Below are 22,662 nucleotides of genomic sequence, written 5' to 3'. Positions count from 1 at the left end.
AGATGAACTGAGCGCAATCTCTTAGGCTGTCCATCAACTAATCTCATTCCTCACTTCTAGTCAAGAGTTTTCCAAGTTAACACTTTTCCTTCTCTGTCAACATGTTGAGACAGCACTCCATCCTTACAGATAAGGCCAAGTCCACAGCAAATCTATGTAGGCTTGTCCAATTTTAAAATTGCTGGATTTTTCTTTGTGGTTTTCTAAACAGGAACTGGAATTTCAGTGGGAACACTTGCATCTCTTTTTACATTTAAAAATTAACTTCCTACAGCACCTCTAAAAAGATGCAGAAGCCTAAATTTAACTGTGCCCTCATAAAAGCCCTTGGAGTGAGGGTGGGATTTTTCATGACTGCCTATGTGACTATAAAATGAGATTTGTTGCCAATGAAAAATCAGTTCTAGAGCTTGCATGTGAGTCTCATGTCAGTCACCATTCCTTGGACAACTTCAAAGGTAAATTCTGCAGTAGGACAGCTATTTCTTCTAGTGATGCAGTAGTGGAGACAGGCAGGATAACACTGAGTTTTGCAGGGTAATTTGTTGTTTTATTGATACAGAAGATTAAAGTTTTACAGAACATCAGGCAAACCCATCCTCTTATTTGCCCAATACTTGAGGATGAACAGTTACAGACAAGAAAATTATCCAGTTACCTGTAGTGCAGCTAATGATTAAATTACATTAAAACTGTTAACAATATTATATTGTAAAATATAAGTTCATATACAATATATAGATACAAAGGCTTTCTGCTCCTTGTCAGGAACATAAGCTAATCACACATTTTGCAGTTTAATTTAGCTTGTGCTAAAGTACATTTCCATCTTAAATATATACCTTAATGTAAACCATACCTATGAAATCTCTCAGTTTCATTTCCCGCCTCTTAACTTGCAACTAATATTACAGCACTTTAAAAGCTGAATGAACACTCTTATTCAGAAGAGGTTTCTGTCAGAATTTCCTCTCTCTTAAATCTTTGGCAATGCTTTACAGGATGCTCTCATTAGTCAGACTTAGTTTTTTACCACATGACATTTTAATGTTATCCAAAGCAGGACATTCTGATTCCTGACTCCTTCTGTCTGAAAGAGCAGGCCATGCAAACGTATGAGTGTTAAAATTATAAAAATCCTACACTGTAGGAGAAAATTGACATTGTGCAAAATACATTAATAAACATTTTAAAGATTCAAAAGATGTAACATTGTTAGACTTGGCTACACTGGCCAACTGCATAAAAGCACTACTTCATACCTGGTCAGTCAGTGGCCATTCACTGCTCTGGAAACCTGTGCCTTGACAGGCTGCACTGCAGTCAGAGCAGGAAGATGTGCATGGCTTTGTCTTTGGGCCAGCCTTTCCAAGGTTTGATGGCTAAGATCAGAACCCTCAAACCTATCAAGCTTCTGAACAAGTTATCTGACTTTCACAAGGATATGTTACATTCACTGGGTACCAGGGCCACCTCTGTAGGCTCTAAGTATCCAGCTCAGCAAATATTCATTGATAGAAGCGTGGCAGTATTCACTTGCACCTCACAAAATCACCAAACTCTGAACTGGACCAGTCCTTCTGCACCCTGGTAGAAGCACCTTCTCCGAGCTGCTCACCAGGACACAACTGAAGCAGTACAGATATGAATGGACTTCAAAGCCCTTTATTCTCCCAATACACAAGTAGAAAGATGAAAAACCAAGAGGAAAAATAATTTGCATTTAAATCCTCTCAGTCCTACTAAAGATGTTTCTTGCAGAAGTATTTCACGTCAAAATATGCTGCACAGAAATATATTCTATAGGTGTATGGGTTAGGTAAGTAACATATTCACTATGAAACAGATGGAAACACTGAGATTTAATGTCTTTTAAAACAGCTTAAAGACTAAAAATCCTTCAAGAGGAAAAGCTGAAGTTACTTTTTTCTTCTCTGCTAAACTACCTGCGTTTGCTCCACTGTGGCACTTCCATAAGAAAGGTTAGTCTGTGGCATTACACAGGCAGACTTATCCCTTCCAAGTGCCTGCCAAGTATCTAATTTTGTCCATGCTAAAATCAAAATTAGAGGATTACTCAGAACTATTGCTTGAACAAATACATGCAGTTTAAACTACATGCTGTAACAAATCCCTATCAGAAATGCCCTCATCCACATGGAGATAAAAAGTGCACATTACAGTCACCAGCTGGTAGATGACAGTAGAAATATTCTTAAGAGAAAATACAAATATAGATATATTTAGTAGTACATTACTCTAGCACTGTAATGCCAAATGGTAGATTACCAAATGGTAAATTTCTGAGGAATATACTGAAGGCAAGCAAAATATTACATATATTTCTATCTTAATTTGTATGACTACAGTGGAGAGGTTTTGGCATAACATATTTCTTGGGGGAATGTTATGATTAAAAATATTCTGTAGAAAAATTTGTTTCTTCATAACGGGAATGAGTATGATAAATAGTTATGTTATTGCACAAACCATAGGGTTTTTAGAAAACAAGACCAAAAATAGTGCTTCAACATTTGGAGTGAAAGTCATCTATGAAGTGTGAGACCCTGAAAATCAGGATTGTTCATAGGAACTCAGCCAGCAGGCTTACTAAACAAAACTAATTTCTACCCAGATACCAACTTATGAACTTACTATTTTTTTTCCAAAAAAGACAAAAGAAGCAAAAATATGTAAAGAGCATGTTAGATACTACTTAAGGCAAAACATAAAAATGCAAAAATAATTATTATATGTTCCAATAGAAATATAGATATGTAGTCTACAGACTTCAAGCCACAGGCAATAAAAAATACAGCATTTCATACTTTTGTATAGTTGAAATCAAGGATAAAGAAATTATGTAAAAAATGGGTCAGGGTAACAGTTACCAAAATGTACAAAAATAAACTGCTTATCATGTGTGATATTAAATGTTTTTGCATGGAAGTAATATTGCTTTGATAAACAAAACAAAATCTTGTAAAACAAAATCTTTTCATTCAAAGTCCAGAAGAGATATATAATTACTTTCTAAAAAAATAATGTATTTTCACATGTATATCCTACATTTTACAAACTGTACCTCTTTACACAGTACCAGTAGTTGAAAGCAGGTCCTGAGTCAAGAATTTCTTGTTAAGGAACGAAATAGTTCACAGTGCCTGGTTAATTACTTTAACCCAACCACCAAGTCTGTAGCATTAACATCTGCAGGAAAGCTCCCTGTTGCATTAGCAAGAACTGTGGATGCTGGATAAATGATTTCTTCAACCGTCACGTATGTCCCTGTTAAAAATCCAACAAATCCAACCACAGCTATAAAAACATCTTTAAATATTGTCAATAAACCTAGGTTTTCCTTGTAGAAAGTGAGGATTTCAACCAGAGGTGGCAGAATCAGTCCCAGAGTGCTGCTGCTGACGGCTCCAACGAAAGAAATCACCAGGTCTAGGCGAGGGATCAGAACTGCTACAGCACCTAAAGCACAACAGGAGAAATGGTGGCTTCAGATTCAATATCCTCATGAGAAACAAAACTGCAACACATAATTGAGTGGTTGAGGCTTTTTAGAAAGCTCCATCATTCAGTACTTCTCCAGCTCCATGTGGTGTGCACTATACAGATGAATGCACGTACTTGTCAGTAACCCACATCTTCATGATCATCTGAGAGACCCAGCTTCCAATCTGAATTTCTGCATGAGCTGGCAGAGCATCAAGTTAAAGTATTCTTGTACTTACAGGGTAAAGAGATTTGGCCAGCAAATCACAGAGAAATGAATGATATGAAATTGCAAGGAAATGTTTTACTTTTTTGGTTGTTGGTAGATTTTTAGGATGAAAGAGTAAAAGCTGGGGAAAAGTAGAAGGGGCTGCTGCATGCTGCTCAGGAGACAGAGGGCAAAAATATATTACTGTCTATTAATTAGTATAATTAATAATCTAAAAATCACATAAAATTATTCAAAATTAACAAACCTGTTGATGAACAAACCTGTGTGGCTTGGCAGTCACACAGTCATTTAAGTGACCTTTACCTATAAACTTGAACAATCTTGGTTTGTACAACTGCTTTCAGTCTGTAAAATGTCACTGTAATAGTTGCCTGGTTAACTAAATGAGAACTTGGCCCTGCCAAGAGGAGTCCGAACACAAGGCCCAGTAAGCCTTTTAAGCTTGGCCAGTGTCACCTCCTGAAACTACAACAGTTACAGAAAGAGAATCCATCATGTTGGACCAGAAACACTTCTGGTTTTAACTGCTTTGACTGGTAAGGTCCCCTAGCATTAACTCAGATATATCAGTTGTGTCCTGTTTTCAGTCCTGGATTAAAAAACAGCTTTCAAAAACCTCTATACAACCCCTGTATGTGGTAGAAATCTTTTTTTCCCTTCCATGAATATACTGCCTTTTAACTATCAGACATTAGTGTAAACAGCATCAGACTGTTTGCACCCTTCCACCACATCTCATCAAGACAAAGGAGCAATCATAAAGAAAGGGGAAGGGGAAAAGAGGTGTAAATGCAACCAGCACACACAAAAATACCATGTAATATGTTTTGGTTTTTCCCTAACTCCCTTCTTCACTCTGAAGCCAAAATAAAAGCCTGTTTGGTTTTAGAGCAATTTCACTGACCATATGTTATTCAGTGTTTATGGTAATGAACAAATGGAACAAGCAGGAAGGAGATCTCCACAAAATATGTGAGGATGAAAACCAAAAGGTGTGTATTAGCTTTATAATGCATAACTATGAAGTTGTGCTTTCTATTTGCAGAGTGTCTTTGCTGTGGGCTGAATGGCACCAGCTGCATCAATTCTGACACACTGTGATTATGAAAGGCAGCATACTCAAATGATGTTCCTGTTGATGTTCTCCATTGAGAATAACTTTGGGAAAACTGCACTGGAAAATACACTCAAAATTCACTTATGGAACACAACAGTTGTCCACTGCTGCCTGGCAACTGTTTGCTACACATCTTCATGAAACTTGTAACTATAGAGTTCTCACATAAAAGGAACTAAGACTAAAATGTATAAAACTGCAGAGGGAGAGTGGATTCACTAGCTCATCCTACTTGAAAATAACATATCATGCACAGATCTGCCAGAAAAAAAAATCGATTAACTTGTTCCTGCTTGAGATTACTATAGTTTATTAACACTTTGGAATTCTACAGAGATATGAGAGGCACTGTTTGGCCAAAGAAAAACTGGGCAGTGACAGAAGTGGAAACCTTAGAAACATCCTGGCACTCAAAAATAGGTAAGACAGGTTTTTTTATCCCACTGTTAGGATGGACCTACTCAATGCCAAACAGTTTCTTCTGTTACATGATGTGACATTTGAAGACTGGAAATGTCACATGTTTATGCATTATCCAGGATAAAGCTGAATGAAGTGCAAAAGGAATTATGCCAAAGTTAATGAAAGTCACTAAATACCCACCACTGTAACTTCTGCAGCCATAAATGTTCAAGCCACAAGAGTATGCACCACTAATGTACAAACAATACAAGATGAGCATTAAGACTGGATTGCTATGTGTGATACTTACACAGCCATACAGAGTCCAAAAGTAACTGAAAAGTTCAGCTGAAGTGTATTGCAGTGTCTGGTAAAACTCCCAGCTAATGACTATGTTGAATGTGTTGTTCTAAAGTAAAAGAGATGGCTGCACACTTATTATCTTGCCAATTCAATAGATGTAGTGGGTGTATTCATTAAACATAGATTTTCAACTTCTGTAATAGACCTCTTTCAGTTCCACATGTGTCCAGAGTTTAGAAGGCACTCATTAATTTATAGTTCATAGTTTTGATTCCAACACTTATTAAAATAATGAGACTATGTTTCATATTTTTTAATTGGGAAAAAATCCAACTCTAGTTTGTAATTGCTTCAAGTCACAGAAAAACAAAATGCACTGTGTTGATTTAAATCTCATCAAACGTTTGTCTGACTCATACAAATTTGTATGAATCTGGATACTGCTGTGGGAGGAGGTTTGGAAAAGTGTTTCAAGGTTTTAATTAGTGTCTTATTTATTCCCTAACAAGCCAAGAGAAATACAATGCATGTTTATTACCTACCAAAGAATGTATTCAAGAATTAAGAAAGGGCTCCTTTTTCCAGAAGCAAATAAGAGACATTCCTACAGGTAGGAACCCTAATTTTCCCAGCCATTTGTAGGTTTCAAAAATACAATGTAAAGAAGACATTCTGATCCTTTATCAGCAGCCACAAAATCTTTCAATTTGGAAGCTCAGCTGAAGAAGTAAGTTCTGTGTTGGTAATAAGACACTTTTATTTTGGTCAACAGTTAAATTGTCTTTAGGCTAGAATAAAAGAGTGTGGGCCATATGAACAAAACATCCTGCAGAGATAACAAGTGGTATAATCATATTGCTTCTACCTTAAACTCTGCAGTCTAACCTCAAAAACTACAACTCATGGTTTCTCTACCTCTCTCAGCTATGTAGTTCCACATCTGGGTCAGCTGAGACTTTTTGAGGGAAGGAATGCTATAGTATAATGTTTAGATTTTCTTAAGGGACATAACACCCCAGTGGGATGATACTCTTAATTTTATTATCTTTATTTTGTAGTGCTGCTTGTTTTATAACTTTTTGTTACAGAATCAGCGCATTAGTTGCCAGACTTGCTTCTTGAGAGGCAATTCAAGTGAGATTGCTGGGGAGTAACTAAGTTTTGCCATTTCCACCCAACCTAAATGCATTATACCTGCTGATGAAGTCAAATAGGTGATTACCATATTCCAATACTTCCTCCAGTAATCAAATATTGAGCTACCTTATTTATATCAGAAAGTAATGCATATGCCATGCTAAATCCTTAAGCAGGATGGGCACAGCTGTAATCAGGATCCATGGATGTAAATAAAGATTGAATATAACGTTGGTCCTATCCATAGATAGTTCAAAAGCAAAGTATATTATGATTTCATCGGGACACTTTAACCACAGAACTCACTTTAAAAGCCTTTATTCCCATACTTCTAGTAGGACTTAATTAATTTGTAAGCATCTTTAGGAAGCCAGAAACCAATTTTGAAATTTAAAATGCTAATAATAATAATTTCTGCTATATTTTCCTTTTCCTCTATAATAAAGCTATTTAATACTTCTTCACTAAAACTATTAAAAGAAATTATTTTTCTGATAATACCAGATTTTAGATTTTATCTAGGTATTCAAACATAATTCTGACAAAGAAAACCAGGTCAGTGCTATTCAAATGTTGCATCTGAAAAAAAAGAACTAATACATACACTTCCAGATCAGTAGCATGGCCCAAAAAAATTGTCCTAACAGCAGGTTTTATAAATAGGCATAGTCAAAAAGATTGGGTGCTTCTTAAGTACAAAAAGTGTTGGATATTACTAGGGAGTGGTAACTTCACACAATTGAAAAGCAAAGTAATTGTCTCAAGTGAGATACAACCAGTTCTCTTCAAAGGCAGTGACAGTGCTGAGGAGGCCCCTGTCCTGCAGGAAGCCAGCATACACCAAACTTTCTATTTGTACCACTTTTCCAGGACCAGAGAGCAGACTACGACATTGATGTGTTAAAGATGGGTGTCTGACATCCATATGACCTTCCAAAAGCACAAAACAAAACTGTGTTCTTAGCATACAGATGTCTATGACATGGTAAGGAAAGGATCCCTTCCAGGAGTTAAAACTGCCAAGAATTCTGCCTGTAGGTAAAACAGCAATTCAAAATTTCAGCCTGAATGCTCTTTCCTATCTAATATCCCAGGCTGCCCTCTCTGTCCATCTTTCTTTACTGCAGCAGTGCTCAGCCACTCAATCTGGCATCCTTTTCTTCCCTCCCCTTTACTGCAGTGTTTCCTGGATCCCCTTCCTTAATGCAGCATCTGCATATTTCCTTCCAACTCCCTCCTCCTTTTCTGCAACACTTCCCTCCACACTGCCCAAGGTTTTTTTCCTTTATTTCTTGTGAGAATGGAGGAACATTTCTCTGATATGGACTGCCCCAGAAGGCTCAGCCAGTTTGGCTGTAAGGAGCATACACGTGCAGGCTGGACAACTGGCAAGCCAAGATAACATCATCTTCTCGAGTCCTACCTCACAATTAAAACTATTCACCCTTTAAAAATAAATGTCAAAACCTAACAAAACCTAATGTTTCCATGAGAAGTTGCTCATGTAAATTAATAAAAAAGAATGCCTTCCACAGTGGACATCAAACTATTTCGATACATATGTACAAAGGAATATGAGACCAAGTAGAAACTGTTATCTATCTGCAGATAAACCAATGCAAATAATAACTTAAGAACATTTGTGAATAATTTACATGTTGATACCTGCAGTTTAAAAAAAGGATTTTAGTTAAAGATTCTGGTATAATTTTACTTTATTTTTTGCTAAAAATGATAATTAACATAGGGTTTTAGGTGGTGTTTGTCTCAGCTATTGAGACATTAAGACTGTAAGATACATATAGAAGATAATTTTTTTAAAATCTATTTAGATTGTCTTCACAGAAAGTAATTTTCTTAATCCAATTTTCTAAAAAGTATACTTTTAAATTTGCTCAATCTCAAAACCAAAACTAAATGTGAAAAGGAACAAAGCAGAAGACATGTTGCAGTTATATATGAGGTGACAAATTCTACTTGCACATTGGAGAGAAAGAGGGACAGCTTGCACACAGGACAACCATACACATCATCTAGTTTGGCTTTGTTCCCTTTGGAATGAAAAACTCCTTCATCATTATCTTCCTGCAACACACAGTATGAGAGACAGAAACATAAAGTACTTCACATCACTTGCCCTCACACTACACCACCACATTTTTGATTGCCTTGTCCTGTGCTAGTAGGAAAGACCAGACTCACACAGGAGAAGACGATTCCAATATCCTAATCTTTCACAAGGAGAGGTGACACAGGACACTGCCCTGACACACAGAAGGGAATGGGCAGATCCATCCCTTCCCCAGAGCCTCCCACTTTTCTCAAACATGTAAATAAATTCAGGTTTTACACCACTTTGCATCCAAGATGTCAAAACTGTTATCAGAAGGGTTTTTATTATTTTTATTCCTTAAGCAGAAAGACACATGAAGAATGACACCAGACCAAAGAGCAATTTAACAGCAGCATTGAGTCCAGTCTTCTTACCAGCTACTTAAAATACCTACAGCCAGGGCAAAGGACTGGCACACACCACTGCTATGAGACACCTGTTTCAATGCAGCATTCCCCTGTTCCACTAATAAAATCACTCCCCTTAAGCTGTCTGTGTTCTAGATAACCCCAAAATTCAGGCAGTGCAGTTAGTTCAGATTTCAGCTTCCACAACCTGCACCCATTTTAAGCAAAATCCAATGTCACAACAATCCAGTGCAGGAGGAGGCTGTGTGAGCAGGTGTGGCTTTACAGGACAGGGATGAAGCAGCAGTGACACAGCTACAATGCAACTGTTCCCCCTACTCTCCTCCTTGGGACAATCCAGACAGAGAAGACTCTCTCTCTGAGCCAAATGTCCAAGTGGTAGTCAATGGTAGCTTGGCCTCTTCATCTTGTTCTGCCTGTCCCCATCAGATCTTCAGAATTAACGTATTTTTACTAAGCACCCCCCTTAGATGGCAACATACCAAGAAAACCAGGCTGTGAGAGGCCAAGGAATGTCCTCACGCTGCAGTTTGTCCAGAGCTGCATTACCAAGTGGTCTTCACAAAACCAGCAAGCAGACGTGCTTGGCACTGCACACACCCGATTAGGTGTAAATGTATTTGACCATTTAGTTAACTACAATCCATGTGGTCAGAAATGGCACCTGTGTTCAGGCAGTCAGATCTGAACATTTATTTATTTATTCATTTGTCTCTGCAGCAAATTTATTTGACCTTTGCTGCTGATACGTCATCATTAAAAAATTTTTAAGACATTCTCCAGTGAAATAATGCAGCCAGCTGTTAACATGAAATTCTGGATTCAAGGAATGAATGCGAAGCATACAGCAAAACTCAGTAATACTAAGCGCCAAATGGATGATCCTAGACCATAAAAGTACTGGCACTTCCCACTGGCAGTCTCCTTCTGATTCTACGGGCTCACCAGAAATGAGTCCACAATTGAACTTTTGTCCTCTTTGTCTCACTCTCAAAATAATTTGTGGCTCTGATACAGCTGAAAGGTGTGATGGTGGTCACAAGGGTTTTTGGGTGAAGGAAGGGACGAGATCCTTGACTCCATGATCAGAAGGCTTGATTTATTATTTTATGATATATACATCTATTAAAACTATACCAAAAGAAAAAGCAGGAGAGCTTTTCAGAAGCTTGCTAAGCTAAGAATAGAATAGTAAAGAATGATAACTAGGCAACTCTCTTCGACTCTGTCTGAGAGAGTTCCTTCCCCGGATTGGCCACCACCCATAAACATCCAAACTGGGCCAATCCAGACAGACCTGTTGCATTCCACAGCGGCAGATAACCTATTGTTTACATCTTGTTGCTGAACTTCTCAGCTTCAGCAGGAAAAATCCTAGAAGAAGATTTTTCACAAAAGATGTCTCCGACAGAAAGGTTTTGAACCACACAAGCAAAACTTAATGTTTTCTTATCCAAGGACAAGACTGCTTTTGCTACAGAGAGCAGAGGTGAAGAAAAGAGTCAGGAGGAGTGGCTAAGCCTTGAAGAGCCAGCCATACTGCTTCCAATGATGCTAAAGAATGGTATTTTCCAATATTCACCATCACCACTCAATACTCCCCAATCTTTCTCTTGTTATCAAGTTATATCAAGTTATCCCACAGGAAAGTAAGCAGGGATACATGGCTGCTACTTTGTAGTTTCATAACAAAAGCGAAAATAAATTCAAATAATTTTGTATTAAAATTTTATATTAAAAAGTTTGTCTTGCCATTACCCTTGAAAATAAAATTTTCATTATATGCCTTTTGATTACTACATAAAGCAAGAAATAATGTGGTGAAGATGAAATTGAACATACTTAGCTTTAATCTCAAGCTAATATACTTTGCTCCATAAACACATAAATATGAAGGAGAAACATCACCAAAGACACCTTCAGGAATAGTAAAAATTACTTATCTTTATCCTTCAGGCTTCTTTTCCTGTTTCATAATAAAATCTTACATTTCTTTAATAAAGATAATTGAAGAAACAGATGATTAAGATGACAAGAAGCATCCGTTATTTTGGAATCCTTTTGAAGTAATAGAGTCCATCAGGGTGCCATAAATTGTAACAATCATGTCAGGTAAATTATCTTCTCTAATCACCATCTAAGGACTAAACAATATATTAAGTAATAGAGTAAGTTAGCCCTCTCTCTCTCACCAAGTATTAAAAAAATCAACATAACAAGGAGATTATGCTCTAAATAGCCTTTAAGAAACTTCTACGTCTCTAACCCATGTTTTTGGGGAGCAGGGATTGTTTGTATGTGCTACAGCTTCCACCAGCAGGAACATATTAATTTGCAGAATTTCCAAAGAAGGAAGTGTACCAGACCAGTTTGATTAATCAGAGGATTCATCACAGAGCTCTGTACTAAGAAAAACCACAAAGAGGAGATTTAAGCGAGGACATACCATAAAAGAGAAATTTAGAAATATCACATGGAGAAGTCTGGATGTTCAGACAATTCTATAAACAGACACATTTAAGGGATGCTAGAGGCAATAAGAAAAGCTTTTACAACCACACTGACAACAAAAGACTGGAAGGAGGAAAGTGAGCCTGCTCCTCGATGGAGTGTGGGACTTAGGGACAGCACACCCAGCAAAGGCTGAGGTATCCAGTGCTGCCTTGGCCTCAGTCAGCCTCCCAGTCCCTGGTGTCAGTGCAAGACCTCAATAAGAAGAATTTCCTTTGGGAGATGAAGATTGAATCAGAGATTATTTGAGACAACTCAAACCGTAACAATATACAGAACATGAAGAGTTGAATTCAAGAATGTTGAAGAGAACTGGCCAATGTCCTTCTAACATCACTCTGTATTGTCTTTTACAAGCCATAGAATTTGGGGGAAATCCCTGGTGACAAGGGAAATTAAATGTTGTCAAGAAAGGCCAAAAAAATAACAGAGGGAAATACAGGCAAGTCATATTTACTTTGGTCCTTGGAAAAATCATGGAGCAAAGTCATCTTGGAGCATATTGCAGGGCTCATGAAGGAGAAAAGGGTATCTGGGAACAGAAGATTAATGGATTTATGTAGGAGAAATCACGTCTGACCATCCTGATAGCCTTCAATGTCTGGATTTATGGATGAGAGGAGAGCAGTAGATGTTATTTACCTCAATTTGAGGAAGATCTTTTGACACTGTCTGCCACAACATTCTTGTGTCTGAATGGAGGGAAAACAGAGAAGCAAAGAACCTTAATGGATCAAATAATAGCTGTTAATGGGTTATCCTTTACCTGGAGACTGGTAGAAATCCTGCTAGTAAGGAAAGTAAAAGCTTCCTGTAACTTATAAAAACACTGAATGATCACTTAAGATGACATGAATTATGTTCTTTAAATCTAGAAAATGATAATGCGCTCACCACATCACTAATATGTAAATATGTCCCTCTATCACAAAGTACCAGTGTTGAAAGTGAGCTGACATCACATTTAAGCGATTAATTTACATTACTTTACATCACTGATTTTTAATCCTGATTCAAAACTGGATCAAATTTGATATTTTAACAGTAATATTTCACAGTACTTTTATAAAAATTGCTTAAAAACATATTAATTCCTGCTTATTGATAACTTCAGATTACACATCACATTATTTAAGTAACAGCAGTGCTAAGTACTTTACTACACAAAATGGTTTATTCCACAGAGAAATTTTAGCCATTTTCAAATGAGAAGCCACACTCTGATTTCACACAATGTTAAAAGTTTTTAATAAAAAGCAAATACATGGATTCTCATGTTGTTTTTAAGTATCTGAATTGGCTACTTATTTTGGGCTGTGAAAAACAGAGGTATTGGGTATGATTAGTAGCTATAGCATATGGCATGTACTCTATTATTACTGACATAGTAATAAATAACTTGTGAGCTTGCTGCAACGTATCAAAAGTAAATTAAAAAATAATTCCCTTAGAAAGATGATAATCACTAACAACCAGACTGCCGTGGGATGACCAGTGCATTTCCAAAACAATGCTTTGCAACAGCTGGTGTCAGAGGCACGGGCTAGTTAAAGCCTGCTGTGGTGATTGATGATACAGAAACAAGAAGCTGCCAAGAGCCTTGGCTTCCCTGGGAGGATCATGTGGTTGAGGTTCAGCTCCCTGTGTTGACAGTACTGAATTATGGCCTGCAGTCCAAATCCATCAAAAAATGCAGTCATCTGCAGATGTTTTTAGTCTTAATTTGTTGGTATTTCACCTCACAAAATGAAGTTCAAAGAGAGCAGCTTGCTTCATCACATGGGTGAAATCACCTCCGGCTCAGCACAGGGAAATTCAGGCACAGCTCCTGTCCTCTCCCAGCATCCCATCAGCCAAGGAGGGATCACACTTTGCCACATGTCTGGGAACACTCACTGCATGCTAGGCATGCCCAAAGGAAGAGGCACCCTCCTAGGCATTCTTTCTTAGTTTTTTGTGACCCAAGTAAATCAATACCCAACAAAAATATGTGACTGCATATCAGAAGCCTGATAACATAACACATATTATCCTTTATCTGTAATTTTCAAAGAGGTCACTATCATCTTTTCACCTTGATGGCAAAGAAAAAATGGCCTAGTGCTTACAGCAGTTACACAGGAATAGGGGAACTCAGGTTGGACATGCTCCTCGAAGGACTGAGGCTCAAGTTCCAAATACTGGGTTTTCACCTACAAAATTACCATTCAATTGTTTTTTTCTAAATAAGGAACTGGGCTTGTCTTGTGTGAGCAGCAACTTTTTTTCTGGCTATCCTCAAATGCTTTGCATTCTGTCTTAGGGGTGTTTTTTTTCCCACACCAACTCTATCTTTGGTAATGCTTTTAAGTGGAGCATTATATACGTGAATATACTTTATAAAGCAGTATGAACTCCTGCAGAATAAAAGGCAATACTAAATATCAAGCATAAGATATTACTTTGTAATAATGTAATTTTTTAACTAGCAGACATTACAGCCACTGTATCAACTAATAAAGCCAACCAAAAAAACCAATCACAGTATGTAATACTACCTCCATACTTTGATACAAATACTGGCCTTAATTAAAATTAAAATTTATTGGAACATTCTTGTGGAAATTATTATGTATATTTGGTGTCTGTGGTCCTCATATTACTAAAAAATTATCTGCAATTAGTCGCAAACCAGTATAAAAAAATTACTTGTAAACTAGCAAAGAAAAAAAATAAATTCCAGTATGTTTGAAATTCATCAAACCCCTAACTTTTTACTGTCCAAAAAATTCCTATAATGATTTCATTGTTAGCTCTGGACCACACTGTTATTCATAAAGTAATATTAATCTAGAGTAATTTCGTAAAACAAAATTCACCTTGAGGGTTAAGTATAGGCAAGATTTTACATTACTTTGGTGTTCCCAAAACACTGATCTGAATGTTGGAGCAATATTTTACTCTCAACCTAAACAGACCTGAACCTAAACCACTTTATTCATTGTTAAGAGCTTTGTAAATATTGATTTAAGGATGTGATTATAACCATGGAATTAGAATATTGATCTACCCATTTTCAGTGTAAGAATCAATTTAGAAAACAAGTGAAACACAAAATTGCCATGAGTTTTTTCAATTAGAAGAGATAATAATGCTGTTTATAAATCAGATGAGCAAGAATTTAATTAGTTTCCCTCTGGAAAAAAAAGTGATGAAAGAAACAAGAAAAGGGAACAATGAAAATACTCACAAGAGAATGGTATCATCAAATGGTATCAGAATGGACTGGGAGGATTTCCAACATAAATAAAAGGATGAAAAAGTATATCAGATCTGCATTTAAGTAAAAGGGGGCTTATGTTAAGATAGATCAGTATTGACTGTTGGTTTCTGGGCATAAACAAAAACTGATGGCTGGATCGTCCTGAATGTAAACATCAAGTCACAGAAAGCAACTCTATTTTATAGGTTAGGCACAGCTGAACACCATGGAGAATTTGGAGAACTGTTAACATGGTCAGACAACACAGCAGGTCAAAATTCTGCTATCAGTGTCATGAACAAATATCCATACCTTGGTGGTAATGCTCTATATTTGTTTTAATGCAAGTTTAGTGTTTTACCCCATGGATGGAAATACTCAGTATGGTTACTGGGTAATTATACTTAATTAGCAAAATAATTTTTAACAGTTTAATTTTATAAAATGTGGCTATGTAATTTGCATGCATTACATAGTATTGATTACAGTTCATTATAAAAGTAATACTTCAGATACTGTATGAAAAACCAAAAGGTAAAGGAAGAAATTCTGTATTTAACAGCACCAAATGTTGACAGATTAGGAACAGGTCTATGAGATCCCTTCCCAAAGACCTTGAAGGATCTATTACAAATGAAATACAGTTTTTGTGCTAAGGAACATTCTGAATTTATCCCTTGCCTTTGTCATCACCAGGTATTTCATACACTGTCAAGAAAAGGGATTCTTTTTGGATGACACAAATCACTCAATAATTACAGCGTAAAAAAGAAAGTCCTTCCACAAGAAGAAAGAGAAAATGACAAGGTTTTATCCACCCCTCCTTTTCATGGCATGAGTTTACAAGTATATCCTACAAGCAGGTCATACAGCCATTTCTAAGCATCCTCCTCTTTGGAGTGAGTTGCAGTATTTCAGTAAGCCAGGGGAAGGAAAAACACATAAAAAACCAAAATAAAGCAATAATGCCAAAACCATAACACTACAAGGATTTAATTAATTTAAATGTGCTATAAATTTTTCCTTATTTTTGCTCTAACACTTTAAAGCTGCCTTTATTATGACAAGCAATCTTTGAAGTACTAGCTCTGCAGTCTGGTGCAGTCATTATAATCAATCCACAGAGGACTTAATTCTCATATAGTTCCATTGGTTTCTCAAGACTAAAGAGTTTGCTGCTTATTACACATGGTAAGGGTGGATGAAACAAAACAAAGATTTAAAAATTGCTAATTTTGACTTAATGCAGCTCAGAAAGAACAACAAGCTGCTACCACTCAGAAACCAAGGCAGAAATTTGAAAACCTTTGTGAGATCAGCTTATCAAGCCACGAATCATGAGTAACACTCAGGCATCATTAATATTCTAGCTTTTATGCTTATTTGAAGCACTAGCAAAGAAAATGCCTGGAGTGACTAATTCCAGCTATGAAGTAATTTTTAAGAGACAATTGAAAGCAAAGCAATGTTTCACCCTTATTGAAAAGAAAAAGAGGCACTAGGATGCAGGTATACAAGCCAGCACAAAAGTTATACTTTGATGGCCCTGAGTATTTGATTTATTTCTGTTTTCAATATGCAGTGGAAACCTCTCAAACATTTTCAAGGAATACTTTTGCTACTTTGCAATTTTCAAAACGCTTACTTGCAACCTGCTTATCATTTGTGGTATCTTGAAAAACTCGGTACATTTGGCTCTCTGCACAGCAATCCATCTATGCTTGAGGAAAAATGCATTTCCTCATCAGTAAATTAGGAAAGTATTTTGAAAGTAAGTTGCAACCCAACTTTGCAGCAGTGTTCTGCTGGATCTCATTTTAAGAGACTTACGATCAATTTTTGATTTTCTTTTTCACTCAGTGAACATTAAATATGGTATTTAGCTATTCAAATTTTAAATACTCTCTCATCCTAACCTAGAAATGCAAAAGGCTCAGATCAGTTTTCTCATCTTTTACATGAGCTCATACCTTTTGTGTGATGTTGACTGCACTTCCCCTGCCTCCCCTGAGAAAGCAGAGGTTGCTCTTCAACAAGCGCTGCTACAGAAACATAATCAGACTTCCTGTCACTCTTAAATTTACATAAAATCCTACCTAAATGCACTCTGTCAGTTGAGTGATCTCCAGAATGCCACAAACACAGCACACAGAAGTACGTGTCAGTTCTCCAGTGAATTCTCCACACGGACAGAGTCCTTAGCAAGGAATTTGCTGGACCACAGTTTGTGACTAGAGCCAGTATGTTGCTGGTCTACTTAGAGGCATTAAAAATAATTACCACAAGAAAATCAAAACAAAATGTCTGCAATGTGTAAATGTAAAACGTACCTGGAGATGTTTAGATGAATTATTTCCTTCTTGCTCAGCAGTCAAATCTTTCTGTGTCCTGCATTTGTGGCTAAAACATGAAAGTGTGCACATCATTGCTTTAAACAGGTCCCTGATCAATTAGCTGAACTAGTTAGACCATTTTCTTCTACCAGCTTATTGTGAGCACAGCATTTCCAAAGAGAAATTAAATCCCAAAGGCCACAGCTGAGCCAGGGTTCTCTTCTTGTCTTGTTTTCTAGTTTGAGTTAGGAAGTCATACTCCAAGGGAGAAATACCTTCTGCGTCTAAGTTGCAAAGACTGGTAACAACCTGACTGGTAACAACATCTCTTAGCATTTTGCTCCATATTTTACATATGTTCCTGAAGGGAATTTGACAATAACTTTCATCTTCCTTTTCTCATAGAATTACCTAGCTCCCCAGTCATATTCACTCCCTTGCTCAGTAGAATGTTTGATAGGTCTTAATTATAATGTGTATCTGAAAATGGCTTGGAATTGTATCTAAATGACTTTCAAAAGTATTCTAAGTAAGATTTTAAGTCTCCCCATTAAGTACTCAGACTTCACTGTCAATCAGTCAGAGGAATATCATTGAGTAAATAGTGCTTAACTGGTTTTGCTCAACATTTTTGTATCTATTTTTCCTCAAAGCTGCACCACTCCCTAACTAAAATATTTACTGAGCTGGCTCCTCTGGAGAGGACAGTGTTCAGCATCTCCCAACTTACTAATGAGCCTGCTTATCTTTACTGACAACATAAATATCCTGTCTGCAAAAAGCAAAATCAATAAAGGGATTAACTGACTATCCCATTCTTCTTTTAAGCCACAGCCACAGGGAAGACCACTTGACCAAACACTCACATCACTCTGGGTGGATTGATGCCACTAAAGATACAGATAGAGTTTTATAAGAAAGGGAAAACAATTTGTGCTAAACAATAAAATTAGGCAGTTGTATGAAAACTTGCCTATATATAATGCCTTTCTTTAACCTGTACTTGTAAGAAATAAAGATCAATTCAGCAACACAACCATGGGACAGAGTAAAGATTACAAGATACAACAGCCTGAGACAGAGTTCTAATGCCTAAAATTCCCAAGATTTTATTGAGTAAATGCTTCAGACTTCATTTTATGCTGTGCAGAGAAAGATACAGAAATAAATATAAACTTCAGAACTGTATGTCTTCTTTAATGCTCACATAAGTAAGCTTATTTATTCAGTGCTGCAAACCAGAGAAGTCATCCCCTGGGAAATGGACCCATTTGTTCTTTTGCTGTAAAGTGGCTTCCACAAAAAGACTGGCACATTCTGTGAAAATGTGTTTTGAGTTACAGAATCACAAAATATGTCAAGTTGCAAAGGATCCATATGGATCACCGAGTCCCAACTTCCTGCTCTTCACAGAAGCCATCTAATCTGGTTTTCAAATGTTAGGGAGACTTCATTTCCCTAGGCCATCAGACGCTGTCTGCACAACACTTTCAGAAGTTTGTTTTCTCTTTGCTGACTCACCCCTGCCCTGAAAGTAGTTCAGTTTCATTTTTATGTTACTAATTCACTGTTAATTAGAGTTTATCCTGGGCTGCGTAGGCTAGGATTAAGCTAGAAAAGTAAGAGATCAGGAAGAGTAAATTATTTTTAAAGACTTTCTGAAGTGCAAGCTGCAGCCTACCACTGAAAGGACAATGGAATACCAATACACTGAGAATTAGTAACAATGCAAACACAAACCCAACCTACAGGAGGGCTTTGGCCATGATAGAAGCAATAATTTCAGCTGGCTGCTCCAGTAAGAGACCACTAAAAGATCACTTTGCAAATTATACTACAAATATGATAGCTTTATCTTTAGAAAACAGTTCTTTTATTCTTTCATAGGTTTTACCTCTGTTGTTATGGTCATTTTATCCTTAATTCTAGTTCAAACATGTTAGTTCAATTTGCATCAAAACCTCTCCATCAGAAAACTGAAGTTTTTTCATCTTTAACTTCCATACCAAAATCACTTCAGCACAACTTATTTCTGAGCTTTGTGCTTTAGCTCTGCTAAACACCACAAAAAAGGTTTTGTCCCTGAATAGCTTTAATATTTGCTACAATGTTTAAGATGTTTTCTTTAATTGATGACGACATTGACAAAGAGATTGAACACATGCTCAGGAAGTCTACAGGTGACACCAAGCTGAGTGGTACAGCTGATGCTCCTGAAGGATGGGATGCCACCCAAGGGATCTGGAAAAGCTCAAGAAATGGGTCCATGGGAACCTTAGGAGGTCTTGTTAAGGGTGCTGCACCTGGGTTGGGGCAATCTCTGGTACCAACACAGGCTGGGGGATGAACAGATCAGAGCAGCCCTGCCCAGAAGAACTTGGGTGTGCTGGTGGGTCAGAGGGTGGACATGACCCAGCCATGGGCACTCCCAGCCCAGAAAGCCACACGTGTCCTGGGCTGCATCCAAAGCAGAGTGGGCAGCAGGGCCAGGGAGGGGATTCTGCCCCTCTGCTCTGCTCTGCTGAGACCCCACCTGCAGTGCTGTGTCCAGCTCTGGAACCCCCAACACAAGAAGGATGTGGGCCTATTTGAACAAGTCCAAGAAAAGGCCACAGAGATGATCAGAAGGATGGAACACCTCTCCTACGATGAAAAGCTGAGACACTGGTGAGAGAGTTGGGGTTGTTCAGCCTGGAGAAGAGAAGGCTCTGAGGAGACCTTCTAGCACCTTCCACTATCTAAAAGGGGCTTACAAAAGAGCTGGAGAGGGACTTTTCACAACGGCATGTAGTGAACAAGGACAAGAACAAGGAGTAATGGTTTTAAATGGAATGAGGGTGGGCTTACATTAGATACTAAGAATAAATTCTTTATTGTGAGGGTGGTGAGACTGGCACAGGTTCCACCCCTGAAGCATTCAAGGCCAGACTGGATGGGGCTCTGAGCAACCTGTTCTAGTGGAAAGCGTCCCTGCCCATGGTAGGGGATTGGAACTAGATGGTCTTTAAGGTCCCTTCCAACCTAAACCATTCAAGTGTGTGTACCCAGATGGAGGCCATCAAGAGCACTGGATCATGTAGTCCTACTGCAGTTTAAATGGCTTCCTGAGAGAAACATAGCTCACTTTTCGATCTCAACAAACACTTTTATTACTGGCAGGCTTGTCACTTTCAATTCAATGAGTGTCAAGCATTTACAAAGCTGCATCAGGATGAGTAGTTGAAAACAGCACATCAGTTGATTCAGTTGTTGCCATACTAATGTTCTTCTGAAAACCCTGAATTAGCTACACTAAAAGAAATGGAGATGGAAAGAGATGAAACAAAAGGAAAAGTAATGATTCTCAAGGAAGGAAAATGCCAGAGTGATGATAAATGTAATAAAGTAAGATACTGTGATGATAAATATTTGGACATCTATATTATAGCTGTGGAAAGAGTTCACTGTGATAAATGCAAAAAAAAAAACCTTTCAATTTTATTTCACACAGGTCTATTTCCTTACAGAAAATTTCTCGTGTCTTCAGTGAAAAAAAAATCTCACTTTTGACTTCAGATAATTTTGTTGTAAATAGGTATCAACAGAGAAATATGGAAATACTGTGAGGAGGACATTATTTTATTTTTAATTCTACCATGTAAGAAAATTTATGCAGAATTGTGTTATTTGCACAGGTTCCTTTATATCTAGAAGTCTCTGCCATGCAGAATTTATAATCAAACAAAAAGCACCATATAAGAGGCAGTAGTTGCACATCAGGGCAAAAATGGCTGCCTACTTCAACATGAACTGTTTTTATAGTACAAGTCTAACAAAATATAGTGTCAGAAATAAAAAGGCAGCCTACTATACATTACTGTTCAACTGCCTGTAAAATTGTACACTAAAAATGAGGCCTTTCAGAAATTATGTTGAAAAGGATCCAAAATTATTTCACTTCTCCATTCAAGAAAACAAAATTCAATTTAAAGAAAGGCTTTTCCTGTATAATAATACAGTTTAAAACTGTATAAAATAGAAACTTCTGAAATCTAGTGATGTTGCTGGAAACCCATACTTTTAGAAAATATCTACTTCAATAAGTACAGAGGAGCAGCCTGCAATGCTTGACAAGCTGCAATCAACTTTAGAACTGCTTAGTTGAGGCTTGACTATGCAATGTGTGATGTAGCAGCTGCAGAACTCTCACAGTCAAACACTCTCCAAATAAACACACTTCTTACATCCTAAGTGTTGACACAGTAACTCTTTATAAAACTAGTCGAATAGAACTTGGAAGTTCTGGTCATCTTTCAAGCTTTTACCGTGTTAAAGACAGAAAAAAAGGTAAAGCTTAATTAGGTTGTTTAATTTTCTTCCAAAATCCAATTCAATGTTTAGGTATCAGCTTGAGAATTACTTTAGGGATGAGACTGATCCTGCTTTTTCTGTTCCCTTATAGATCACGCTAAATTTCAACTCAAGTAACTATCTAGTCTGTACCTTAAAAGAAGTCTGCCTAAGCGCAACTGCCAATAGCCCTAATGCTGTCACACACATCCAACAGAGAAATCTTTCTGCATATTAAGAGACACAATTCATTTGTTTTCTCAACAGGTTCATATTCAAAAGTTATAAAAGCTTTGTAGCTGTTTTTATCAAATACTTTCACCTATTTCAAATAAACAAATAAAAATAATTAAAATAAACTTAGAGGCCATGGCACTTAATAATCATGTCTATTCATTATGCTCTATGGATGTTCTGTAATTAACTAAATACTTTATGGTACTGGATATTAAATAGTCTGAACCTTGCCTAGTTTCATGTTACCACATTACTGTACAGATTGGAATATTTATGGTTGACCTTACTCAGTTTTGCTAACAAAAAACCCCAGAGGTTGAGACAAAATCAAAAGCATTATAGTATGACCTTCGAGCACAGCAGGTTGCACTGAGAATTGTTTTAACAGATCATTTAAATAAAAAAATTTGAAATTCTAGGAACTTCCAAAGAAATTGGATTAAAGTTACTTCACAGTTGGCCCAGATGTATCCTCAACTACAGAAAGACTGAAATCAGTGCAAAATAATTTTATCCAACCAATTTGCTGTGGCCAAATTTTTCCAACACAGGTCTTCAAAAATAGTCAGTATTAAACCTCCCCAGTATTGCGTTATGGCATCTAAATAATCTGACTTCTTTCCTCACAGCCTGACCACCCGCAGTTGTATAGGACAAACTAATGAGATAAGCCTCACTGGCATGCTGCACCGAAGTATCAGGCTGTGTAAATCTGAACATCCCTATGTTTTCATACAGTCAAAGCTAAATACTACTCCTTAGGCACCTCATCAAACCCTAAAGTGCTTCCTATGGATAAACTGAAATTAAAGATGACTTACATGTATCAGCACAA

The 22,662-nt window shown here is 37.2% G+C and overlaps 1 protein-coding gene across 2 annotated transcripts in view; it reads right to left on the bottom strand.

Moving 5' to 3' along the window:
* Window positions 1-539: 539 nt before the first annotated feature.
* The window catches only part of SLC36A4 (solute carrier family 36 member 4), a 79,976-nt gene continuing 57,853 nt past the window's right edge, over window positions 540-22,662 (bottom strand). For both annotated transcript variants that reach the window (XM_031066096.1, XM_031066098.1), the window contains one exon: window positions 540-3,480. In XM_031066096.1, the coding sequence (XP_030921956.1) occupies window positions 3,173-3,480 (308 nt within the window). In that variant the 3' untranslated portion in view covers window positions 540-3,172. The remainder of the gene's footprint in view (window positions 3,481-22,662) is intronic.

Source organism: Geospiza fortis, unplaced genomic scaffold, assembly GCF_000277835.1.
Source record: "Geospiza fortis unplaced genomic scaffold, GeoFor_1.0 scaffold16, whole genome shotgun sequence".
Lineage (NCBI taxonomy): Eukaryota > Metazoa > Chordata > Aves > Passeriformes > Thraupidae > Geospiza > Geospiza fortis.
This window is presented reverse-complemented; position numbering and strand designations above follow the sequence as displayed.